At 39.4% G+C, this 12,327-nt stretch overlaps 1 protein-coding gene across 1 annotated transcript; it reads right to left on the bottom strand.

Annotated features, from left to right (window-relative positions):
* Nucleotides 1–502: 502 nt before the first annotated feature.
* Nucleotides 503–10,177, bottom strand: LOC149184075 (vesicle-associated membrane protein 725-like). Its single transcript, XM_089418836.1, has 4 exons — nucleotides 9,764–10,177; nucleotides 1,650–2,000; nucleotides 1,091–1,203; nucleotides 503–635 (listed from the first exon to the last, which is right to left on the bottom strand). Exons 1-2 carry the CDS (start codon nucleotides 9,951–9,953, stop codon nucleotides 1,801–1,803), a joined length of 390 nt encoding a protein of 129 aa, XP_089274962.1. The 5' UTR covers nucleotides 9,954–10,177; the 3' UTR covers nucleotides 503–635; nucleotides 1,091–1,203; nucleotides 1,650–1,800.
* Between the last annotated feature and the right edge of the window lie 2,150 nt (nucleotides 10,178–12,327).

Raw genomic sequence — 12,327 nt, 5'->3', positions numbered from 1 at the left:
AAGTTACCTCCCAAATAAGCAACAACCATAACGATTAATTGTATTTTATTCATATAGACATGCAAGGGAGATATTGACTTGGTAGACACATAAAAAAATATTTTAATAGCTAGATATTTTAATCGGTAAATTAATAATAAAAGAATACACAATAAAACGATTAATTGTGTTTGATTCATATAGAAACACATGAGATATTGACTCGGTAGACACATACAAAATATTTTAATTTCTCGATATTTTAATCACTAAATTAATATAAAAACAAACACAATAATTGTTGTTGAATCCCGTAACAAGCTGTTAAAATAAAATTACGGGACAATTTCTTGATAGATATTTTAATGACTAAGCATAACAAGGGAGGCTGCGAGGCAGCAAGTCCCTGCATCGAATAGGTTCAGCCTGAGAATGCAGATAATGGTTATCCCGAAGGTTGACCAAACTAGATGCTGAGAAAGTGTCACTTTTGCATGCTAGGTTATATCAATGAACGGTTCCAGCTTTAATCTACCTACAAACGCTCCAGCAGTGATATACATTGCAACGTTGATTGCAAGGAGCATTGAGTTGGTATTAGGAACAAAATTGGTAGGTTATATCAATGAACGGTTCCAGCTTTGAAAGTGCCACTCCTGCATGGTAGGTTATATCAATGAGATCAGATTTGAAGATTGCTTTACACAGTTCATTGCAGAGAACTATCCACACATCGATGAAATTAGCTAATATACACAATTGACTCCATTAGAATTGTTTGTAATCATCTGAAGATTTAGAGTTGCAGAACAAATTAATTGTGAAACAGAGAATGTGCTTGACTTTGTAGAAAGCCTTTATGTATTAGTCGGGGAGGCATCCATACGTCCAGAATTCCTATTACTGTGAGAAACGCATTTGAATATATATACTATGAGAAACCCATATAAACCAGGTCTGATACATATCCACAAATGGCCGAACCAGACATGCAACCTCTGAAATCTGATGTCAAGGGCTATATCAGATTCGGCTCGGATTTATTTCAGATTCCAGTTTAGATTTATATGTGCAAGTATCTTATGTGATCTGATAAGAAAATGGTCTTTACATGGAAATGGTATCCAAGAATTATTTGCCTCAGCCAAATGTTCCTTTAACTGACTTGCACAAGAAGGGTATAGAAGGCCCCAGCGTCCATGTTGCTAGCCCAAAATCACACAACTGCAATAGAAATAGTCACATAAGCACTATATACCAAAGATCTAAACATTATTGAATGTGGAATCCATATGCAAGTTGCATCAAAAATAGATCTTCTGAACATTACTGAATGTAGAATCCATATGCAGATTGCAATAAAGGATCCAAGGAGATTTCTATAAATCGTATTATGAAGTCATAGTTAGAATGTGATCATATATAAATCAGATATTGAAACAGAGCATGTCATTTGAAACAGAGACTTATTGTTTGTAATCATCTGAAGATTTAGAGTTGCAGAACAAATTAATTGTGAAACAGAGAATGTGCTTGACTTTGTAGACTTTGTAAAATTAGTTCAATATGTGCATTAATCTGCAATGTTGCATTACCATTGTCACTTATAACGTTGTTTCCAAAAAAGAACAACAACAATATGTAACATATTTTTGAGCTAGAATACGAACCTCAAGGTGTTGCCTCAACTCACTGCTGAGAAAGTGCCACTCAAGGTGTTGCCTCAACTCCCTGTTGAGAAAGTGCCACTCCTGCATGCTACGTTATATCAATGAACGGTTCCAGGTAGGAATGCAGTTGGATCTGCTGGAGGTTGGTTTTTTACTCAGCTTTATGAGAAATCATACTTGTCCATTTGTAGTTTTGTATATTTCGAGCCATAAGATTCAGGAACTCTGGAAAATCAATTGTCCCATTTCCATCAGCATCAACTTCACTGATCATGTCCTCCAGATCAACTTCAGTTGGATTCTGTCCTAGAGAGCGCATAACAGTACCCAATTCTTTGGTAGTAATGCAGCCTGCAGAAAAGCATGGTCAGCAGATTGGCTCAATTAAATATGACCCCAGCTAATTATTCTTCAATTTTAAATATCATAATAATGCTACAAATGACCTCAGTATTGCACCATGGCCGGTTGGTAAAGGAAATCAATTTAACTAAAGCCAAAACCACTGATTAGGCATCTTCAGCTTTCTGCCTCATTTTAATGCTTTCATTAGCCAATTTCATTAAAATTGGAGGTCATTGACTTGAGAAACAAAAAATTTATTCCATATAAGCATAATTCTAAAGATTTGTATGCCTACCATTGACTGCCCAGTCTAACACCACACACCCATTGGCAGAGTTTGGGTAAACGATATCCAATGCCACCAAATTGGAAGAGACGTGCTGCCCAAAGATCTCGGACCATACAATGAAAGTATTTATCAATAAAATTTCTCACGCAAATTCCATTCAAATTCAATTCCCCGCCAACACGGTAACGTAACAACTGCGGCAGCGGTTCCAGTTAATTTGGCCAACTGAGTGCAACATTCAATCATGGGAAATTAAATCCTTTTTTGTCCACGCTGGGCTACCGTTAGTTTCTAGTTAATACAAAGTTACCCTTTAATGAAATATCCATACCCACAATCCTTGCCAACCCGGTTACATGGTTACTATTTGCTTGCACTTCTGGGTGAAACAACCCCTATCTTTTCTCTAAATTGAGGAACAGAGAAAGGCAAGGAAACTCCAGCACCTCAGCACCTGCTAATTCATCAATCTCCCAAGTTTAGAATTTAATATTACAAGACCAAGAATTTAAATAAAATCCCAGCTGCTCTGTCTTCTGTAATCTGAGGAAGAGGAGGCTTGATTAACCATGTTGTTCCGTTACAGAAGCCAAAGGAAGGAGTCACAGAAGAAAAAGGCTTTCACAACATTAGATTAGAAAAAGAATCGCTTTAGACTGTGTGCTGCTATTACTTCTATTGCTATTGTTTTCACAATTGCTGCCACTGCTGCTAATCAGTTTCTTCAAGGTCTGTTAACACTGGTTAAATTCTTCGTATCATTTTTGAGATTATCTGTTTAGAGTAAGCATGGCATCAATCATCACCTTCTAAACACTCAGGAATAAAACGTCCTTGGAAAATCAGCAATGCTAAAACACTGTACACTGTGCTTAATTTTAGTTTTGTTCCCATTGTTTTCACAATTGCTATATTCCTACTTATCAGTTCCTTGAGGTTTGCCGATATTAATTTTGGAATTATGTAGATAAAGGAAGCCATTTTTTTATAGCAAGGCAAAATCACTGATCAGTCATTCAAAAAATGCCATGGTTCAAGAACACCCAATCATAAAGTTACGGTACATCTAAAAATTTAAACATTTTTGCTAGCAATGCGTAAAGATTATTGATTACAGAAAGTCTTGAAAAAGCAAAATAAATGGTTTACCCCTACTCCCTATAATATTATGTCAGAATCTTATAACTACGGTTGTCATTCACATGCCGCCGGAATAAGTTCTGAAGCGCTGCAGCCTAGGGCTGAAACTCCACGAAAACTACAGAGACAACAGATGCAAGTCTAAGATCCAAGAAGCCAAGAATTGGCACTACCAGTAAGCCCAAGAAGCCATTGCAGACTGCCTTGCCAGCACTTTATGTGGGGAGGCCTGTTGGAATGTTAATTCCAACTACAGGTTGCGGACGCTGAGAGTTGGACAGCGAAGGCAGCAACGAAACCGCTCAGGAAAACCACCTGACTTATCGGACCGCCTTTGATCATAAAGCAGTTTCCGTACACAAGGGCCCGATACAATATAATGCAGCCACGTGGTTCGCTGCATACGTAAGCAGAAGTCATTTCTCGAGCGCTAATGTTCAGCAGCAAAAGGCCTCCCGATATTCTTGTCAGTCGTCCGATGCAGCTCATCGATCTCCGCCGTCGATTGCCTCAAACCTGCATACGAGTCAGCAATTAAATGCATTGCGTGGAGTAAATCAAACGTTTGAGTTTGACTGCCGGTCCTGTCTGCAAAGGGAATTAAATGGAAATTAAACCTGGTTCGTAAGTTTTGGCAGAACATTAAATTTCAATTACACGGAGGTATGGGCAAGTCAACGATGTTTTAAAAAAATATCCTTTTGTATATGTTTTGCGTGTGTGTTCATTTTCGATAGAATGAGCCAAATGAAAAAGAGTTGTGAGTGAAGCAGTGAGCATATACAGCACAGCAGTGCGAACCCAAGAAATCAGGGTTGTAATGTAAATTTTATTTTGTCCAAACGAAGGGGAGGAGGCATATAATTCTTCTTGGTAAGCATGTGTAAATTTTTTTACAGCAGTATGTAAAAGAAGGTTTTACACCACTAAGTAAAATGTTTTCACAGCAGTGAATGTAAATGAGAATTTTACCCAGCACAGTAAATTCTCAGGTGGAGACAGAGTTTAGTTTTTGATGGCTGAATGTAATTTTTTTTTGGGTATCCCTCTCAGCAAAGAGGATGAATATGTATTAGGCATTTTGTTTTAATGAATAGAAATGTTATTATGGTGATGTAATACTCTGTTCTTCAGTCATTTAAAAAAAAAGCTTCCCTGTGCACAAAAGATCCTGTGGAGAGGAAACAGAGCATTGCCTCTGTGGAGTTTATTTTGTTTGTTTTTGGGATTTTACCAGAAAAATCCCGAACAGTGGTATCAGAGCAGGCTTAGGCTCTTTGAAAGTGTTCAAGAAGCTGAAGGGAGGAGTCTTTTGTTGCAGCAGTAGAACTTCTCCAGCAGTGTGAAGTCTCAGGCAAAAGAACCCAGGTATTCCTCAAAGTTTTTTTCTGTGTTTCTGTTGAAGAAACAGTGAGTCATTTAAAAACACAGTCAGGGATTTTAAAAATAGTTAAGAATGGCAAGGTCAAAGAAGAAAGCCTCCAATCCTCCTAAGGTTGTGTCTCCCGCTTCTATTAAAATAGAAAACAATCTATTTGAAAGCATTCTATTTGAGGCTTCAAAGTTTAATGGAAATTTTGATATGTGGGAAATAAAAATGAGGGCTGTCTTACAGTCTCAAGGGATTGAAATCTGGGAATCAGTGATTGATGATAGCAAGATGGATAAAGAATCCAAGGAGTATAATGCACAAGCAGCAAAAATAATCTTGGATGGACTGCCTGATTCTATAAAGAAGAATCTAGGAAAATATTCATCAGCAAAGGATATATGGGACAGACTTCATGACCTTCATGCAAAGGGAGCACTGACCATGACCATCAGTGAAGAAGAAAATTCTGAACCCATCATAGAAGCTGAAAATGAGAAGGTTGACCTCATCAAACTTCAAGTAAAAGAAAGGGATGAAGAGCTCGCCAAGCTTAAGAAGGAACTTGATGAAAGCAAAAGGAAACGTCATGAAGAAGTCATATCCATGACAAATCAGCGGAATAAAGCAAAGAAGCAGGAAGATGTCTTGACAAGTCAACTTGAACAAAGGCACAAGAGAGTGAATAAGCTTGTAGAAGAGATTGGACAGTACAAGGTAGAGTTTTCCTCCCTTAAGTCTGAATTACAAGAAGCCAGGAAGCAGGCACAAGGAGCTGAAAAGAAAATGGAGAGCAGTCAAGCAGAAATCTCCAAAATGAAGTCAGACATCATCTCTCTTAAAATAGTAGTAGCTAAAGCTACTCGTAGCAAGGAAGAAACTGAGGAACAACTTGCAAAGAAAAATAATGAATGTGAAAAATTGGAAGAAGAGATTGTTCTCCTCAGGAAAAAGGTTGAAGGGATGAACAAAATCATGAAGAGCTCTCAAGCTTTGGATGACATGCTCAACTATCACAGATCTCCATCTGATAAATCAGGACTTGGGTATGTAGGTGAACCCTCAAACAAGAATGAAGATACTTTAAGCAAAGGAGATGTGAAGAAGCCAGAAAGAAATGATGAGGCTCCTAGTTCCAGCAAAGGCAAGGAGAAAGATCAAGGCTACAATAGAAGAAATCCTACTCCAAGTAGAAAACCAGCTCCAAGAAGAAATGTAGCTGATGTCAAAGAGGTAAGAGGCAATGGTTATCATCAAAGGATCTCAAGGCAGCAAGGTTTCAGAAGTACATCAAGGAAACCTCCATCTCCCAGGTACCAAAGTTCATTTTATGGTTATTGTTACTCTTGTTCAAACTTTGGTCATATGGAAAAAGACTGTAGAGCATTTCATAGAGATAGATGTTATGGTCCCCGACAACCTCCAAGAAATAATTTTGCAAGAAGAAATCATGAATTCTTATTCATGAGCAATGTAGAATGTTTCAAGTGTCATAACATTGGGCATATGGCATGTGATTGTAACTTAACATGGGCTCTTACACAAGCTAGACCCATGCAAAAGAAGAAAGTTACAAAAGTATGGAGAAGGAAAGAAATATAGTCTGAAAGCCCCTTGAGCTCCCTAGTTGATCTAAGTTTCTTTTGAGAAAACTTTGCTGAAAGAAGATGATGCATACAGTTAAGGGGAGCCTGTAATTATTAATCATTATTGCTGAACTGTTTTAACAGTCATTCTTTGATGAAGATCTTGTTATAGGGGAGAGATATGGAATTAAATCTGCCATAAATGCAAAAAAAAGTCTGCAGGGCATGGAGATTGCGTGGAGGATGTATTGCAGCGCAGCAGAGCGCAAATGAAATTTTTTTTGTGTGTTGTTAATCCCTCTGAAATGTAATACGCAGCGGTGTTGGAAAATGTTTTTTTTATTACATATGGAATGCAATATGCACAGAAGTGCGGAGAAGGAAAAGGGGCAGCGTTGAAATGTGAAGTGCAGCAGCACGATAAGAAAAATGCAAAGCAAGGAGACCCGCACAGCAGTGCGAACGCAAAACATAGAACAGGGGCAACGTGGAAACTTTTGTGTGCGGAACACATGGATTAGAATGAACAACAGTTTGAATTTTTTTTTGTGGAGCACATGCATTGAAATGCATAGCAATGGAATGTAGTTTTCCTTTTATGTAATGTGAGAGAATATACTCACAGCAGAGTGAGTGTAATACACAGTAGATGGAAATGTTTTGTATTGGCAATGAAAATGCAAAGCAGTGAGAGGAAAATGAGAAGAGGGCAAAACGCAGCAGAGCGTAAATGCCCAGTGTTTGAGAATGCAATGAAATTTTTCACACAGCAGTGTGAATATGAAAAATGCAGCAGCATGAAGATTTTTTTTGTTAAAAAAAAAAAAAAAAAACGAAAACGAAATGTAATGGGCAGCAGCACATGTAAAAGAAATTTTTCTTTACAGCAGCAAATGTAAGTGCAGTGAGTGTGTTGTTTGCATCTGAAATGCAAGTGAGACACAGCAGAAGTACGATTGTAATCAATGAAGGGGAGCAGGCAGCAGCGTGAAGTTTTGGTTGTTGTTCATTATGAAAACAACAGGAAGGGAATGCGCAGTAGCGCAAGTGAAATGTAATGCAGAGTAAAGAGTTAGTGTATGGGCACAACAGTGTGATGAAATGAAATACGCACAGCAGTGCAAATTGCAGAGGCAACGCAGCAGCGAATAAAAACCCAGGGGAGACAGAGTCTATGGTTATGGGTATGGACAGCAGTGCATAAGAAAAAGGCAGCAACGTGATGGCAAGAAGGAGAAGCACAGAAGTGCAAAGAAAATGAAACCAGAGCTAAGAGAGAATGAAGAAATGTGTTTTTACACAGCAGTGAAAAGGGCAATCATGAAGAGCAAGAGAGGTGCAGCAGCGCGACAGTGAAGGAGATTTTTTTGTGTGTAAGGAATTACATTTACAGCAGTAAATGTAAGTAATTTTTTTATTACAGAAGTATATGTAATACTCTATTTTTACAGTAGTAAATGTAAATGAGATTTCTACACACAGCAGTGTAAAATCTCAGGAAGAAAACAGAGTAATATTTTCGGTTGTTTTGGAACTGCACTTGAAGCAGTCATTTGGTGAAACCCTCTGTTAAAGAGGAAGGTTCTTTTAAGCACAGTGTCATGGTGAATCCCTCTGTCAAGAGGAAGATGCTTTTTAGCATACACTGGTGAATCCCTCTGTCAAGAGGAAGATGCATTTCAGCATAGTGTGGTGAATCCCTCTGTCATGAGGAAGGTGCTCTTTAGCACAGTCTCAGGTGAATCCCTCTGTTAAGAGGAAGACTATTTTGATTGTTTGTGGAACTGCATCAGAAGCAGTGTTGGTGAATCCCTCTATGTGAGGAAGATATTCTTGTAACAACAGTTAGTGAATCCCTCTATGTGAGGAAGTGTTTGGGTATGTTTGAATGCCCAGCAGTTGAAATTAAAGGGGAGTGTTGGAATGTTAATTCCAACTGTAGGTTGCGGATGCCGAGAGTTGGACAGCGAAGGCAGCAATGAAACCGCTCAGCAAAACCACCTGACTTATCGGACCGCCTTTGATCATAAAGCAATTTCCGTACACAAGGGCCCGATACAATATAATGCAGCCACGTGGTTCGCTGCATACGTAAGCAGAAGTCATTTCTCGGGCGCTAATGTTCAGCAGCAAAAGGCCTCCCGATATTCTTGTCAGCCGTCCGATGCAGCTCATCGATCTCCGCCATCGATTGCCTCAAACCTGCATACGAGCCAGCAATTAAATGCATTGCGTGGAGTAAATCAAACATTTGAGTTTGACTGCCGGTCCTGTCTGCAAAGGGAATTAAATGGAAATTAAACCTGGTTCGTAAGTTTTGGCAGAACATTAAATTTCAATTACACGGAGGTATGGGCAAGTCAACGATGTTTTAAAAAAATATCCTTTTGTATATGTTTTGCGTGTGTGTTCATTTTCGATAGAATGAGCCAAATGAAAAAGAGCTGCGAGTGAAGCAGTGAGCATATACAACACAGCAGTGCGAACCCAAGAAATCAGGGTTGTAATGTAAATTTTATTTTGTCCAAACGAAGGGGAGCAGGCATATAATTCTTCTTGGTAAGCATGTGTAAATTTTTTTACAGCAGTATGTAAAAGAAGGTTTTACACCAGTAAGTAAAATGTTTTCACAGCTGTGAATGTAAATGAGAATTTTACCCAGCACAGTAAATTCTCAGGTGGAGACAGTTTAGTTTTTGATGGCTGAATGCAATTTTTTTTTGGTAAATCCCTCTCAGCAAAGAGGATGAATATGTATTAGGCATTTTGTTTTAATGAATATAAATGTTTTTATGGTGATGTAATACTCTGTTCTTCAGTGATTTTTTAAAAAAGCTTCCCTGTGCACAAAAGATCCTGTGGAGAGGAAACAGAGCATTGCCTCTGTGGAGTTTATTTTGTTTGTTTTTGGGATTTTACCAGAAAAATCCCCAACAAGGCCATTGAAGGTTTGAGTTACCTTCATCGTTGGACTTTGCAGGATTTTACACTACCCAGGCCCAAAAGCCGAATGGTCACTTAGAGTTTCGTTGATTACTCTTTTCTTACCATTCTGAAGGAGAAGGTACCAATGGACAACACTGTGGAATGTATTCATATGTTTAATGAGGTTTCAGGTCTACGATCCAACCAGCCTATAGTCACTGCTATCAGTGAGCCCAAGAAGTAAGAAACAGATCCAAACTCAGCCCGAAGAACCGATCAAACCCCGTCACAACATAACATAACCTCACTTACCATTAAAAATAAAATGAAAACCATTTCTCAGAAACCCAATAAATTCATCGAAGCAAAACCCTTATTCCCAAAAGGAATACAAAATGTAACCCTAAGTCTACCGACAAAACTCAAAAATCAACAGAATCATCTCAAAACAAATACATACCGAAGCCATCTTCAACAAGGTAGTTGAAGGTATGATTATCGCAATTGTATGTGAACTTCTTGTTGCTGGCGGGAAGCTTTTGCAGGCACTGAGCAGCAATACTTGTAAAATTGCCTTTGAATTCCGTGTACTCCGCAAGCACCACGGTGCCCCTCGCGACAAAACTGTATATCAGAGATTGCTGCCCCATAATACCTTCGGATCTAAAGGCCCTTCGCTGATATTAACCGTAGATAACACTATAAAAACCCAACCCTCGAAAAAATTAAGAGAACTTCAGGGATTTTGTGGAGAAAACTGATGAAACCACACCCAATTTAGTAAAGGAGGAAGAGGCCTTTTAGAAGGGAAGAAATCGCGCGTAAACCTGTTATGAGAAAGGAGGCAAGGAGTAGCATTAGAACGCTCAAACAATGAAAATATATGAAAAAGGGAAAAACAAAATTTTATAAACAATTTAATATATAATATAAATGTAAGTTTCAACTATTTATAATAACAACTTGGCTTACATGCATTTTGACAGATGTTGTCTTGCTCCTGACGCTTAGCTTGTACTTCAGCGAATGGCCTCCCACTTCCTGAACTTCGAAAATGAGAAGCGAAGACGTGTGGAAGGTGACCCTAAACACGTTGATAGACGCTTGTCTAAAGCCACACCCTTGAAGCCTCAGTACCCGCAATGAAGGTGTCGTCTGCTGCACCAGCCACCCCCATGGAGGCTCAGTACGCGCCACGAAGGTGTCATCAGCTGCAGCAATGTCAAAATAAAACCAGATGGGAGCGGCATATGCTTCTGAAACCTCCTTTACCGTTGGAAGAAACATTCTTGGTCTTTGTTTTTGTATGCTTTCATAATGCAGGTCAGTAGACGTGGGAATGAATTCATAGTGAACCCTGAGAAGGCATTTGTTTATGGGAATGAATTCATAGTGAACCCTGAGAAGGCATTTGTTTATGGATATTGGAAGGGAATGAAGGTTTATGTATATGGGAAAGCATTAGTTTTTGAATTTGCTGCAGGACATTATAGTTTGGCCTTCTTGTTTGGATTTTTGAGGGTATTGAAAGAGTTCAGGGAGCCTCAGAAACTGATGAAAATGCCGAGAACAAGAAACAAAAGGTCGACCATGGCCCTTCTGACACTAATTATGAACATTCAGCATATTAAAAAATGAATGCAGTCGAATTTAGCGAGAATGGTCAAAATAGTAGGGTTTATCTAGAACCCTCTGAGTTTCTTTCAGTCATCAAGAATCTTGCTCTGATGAAGCCGTAGCCCAAAGATGGTAAGCCTGTATGTGGGGGCTTTTCAGTTTTTATGATACGAATTCATGCCAGAATTCAATGTAATGCAGTACGAACATTGAATGATTTCCCCCCTACTCTGAACCCTTTAAGCAACTCAATCTCTTCGTGCCATAGCCAAATCTTTTCGAGGCTCCGCCTCTCTTCAGGTCGCAAGGTCGAAGCAGCAAGCAGGCCCAGGTCCGTTTCATTTCATCTCCCAGCCCGGGCTTATTCGAGCCATCCTAGCCAAGTTCCGAAGCCAGAAATCTAGCCAGCAGCGGCAGCAGCCATGCATTCATTATCTAGCCTACAAGCGATGCTGCTTCAGTCATGCGCCTCCAGTTACTGGCTGCTATGGACTTCAAACATATATATGTGCTATAGCTGGTGGGACTGTGTACTTGACTGGATAAAGAAAAACCTGGTAAGCTTCTAGCTCTAGGTCTTATATATAATCTGAATATAGGGGATATGCAAGTGGGTCTGCTCGAATAGAGACTGGGTCTCGATCCAGAGAACGATAAAGGGAAACATACTTATGTAGCACTTAGTACTATGAATAATAGAAAAACAAGACTATCCGTAGGTCGATCAATGCAGAAGAACATTATTTATACCTGATGGACTTTTGGTCTTTCCCCTGTATCCTCTGTATAGTTAATTGGAAGTTAGGTATTCTAGGAATGAATCAATTGTATTGATTGATCATGCTGCTGGTATTGTATAAGCTTCTCATTGTGCTCCTTTAACAGAACCGACTCCATAGCGACTCTGCCTGAGCACAGCAATGACAGCAATGACAGTGCGCTGGCCAGGTAACTGTTGTTGTTGCCTGTGCTGTTTGTATTTTTGAGATCCTCGTATCTGGATTTGTGAAGGCAGCAGAAGCCGAACTGCACTGTGGGGTTTACAGAAATAGTTGTCCAGAGGCAGAGGTTTTTTTAAACGCAGACCAGCCCACCGTCACACTGTAACCTGCCTGGGCCACGGCACAAACATGCAAAATAACCAGCACTGGACCTGAATCGGAACTGAGCCGAATTAAGGCACGACACTGGACCTGAATCGGAACTGAGCCGAATTAAGGGACGGCAGCAGAAAGAGGAAACAAGGAAGGGAGGCCAGCAAAACACCTGCACCATGCATGGACACCTACACCACCTGCATGCACAACACTTGCCAATATGCTCAAACCTGCTAATATGCTCAAACTATGCTCAAACTAAAATGCCAACCTGCAAACAAACGCGAAAATAATTCAAACTAATCTTAAC

This window comes from Pinus tabuliformis, chromosome 3_2, assembly GCF_031772625.1.
Source record: "Pinus tabuliformis cultivar Carrire ecotype Pingquan chromosome 3_2, CPIR1, whole genome shotgun sequence".
In the NCBI taxonomy this organism is placed as follows: domain Eukaryota; kingdom Viridiplantae; phylum Streptophyta; class Pinopsida; order Pinales; family Pinaceae; genus Pinus; species Pinus tabuliformis.
This window is presented reverse-complemented; position numbering and strand designations above follow the sequence as displayed.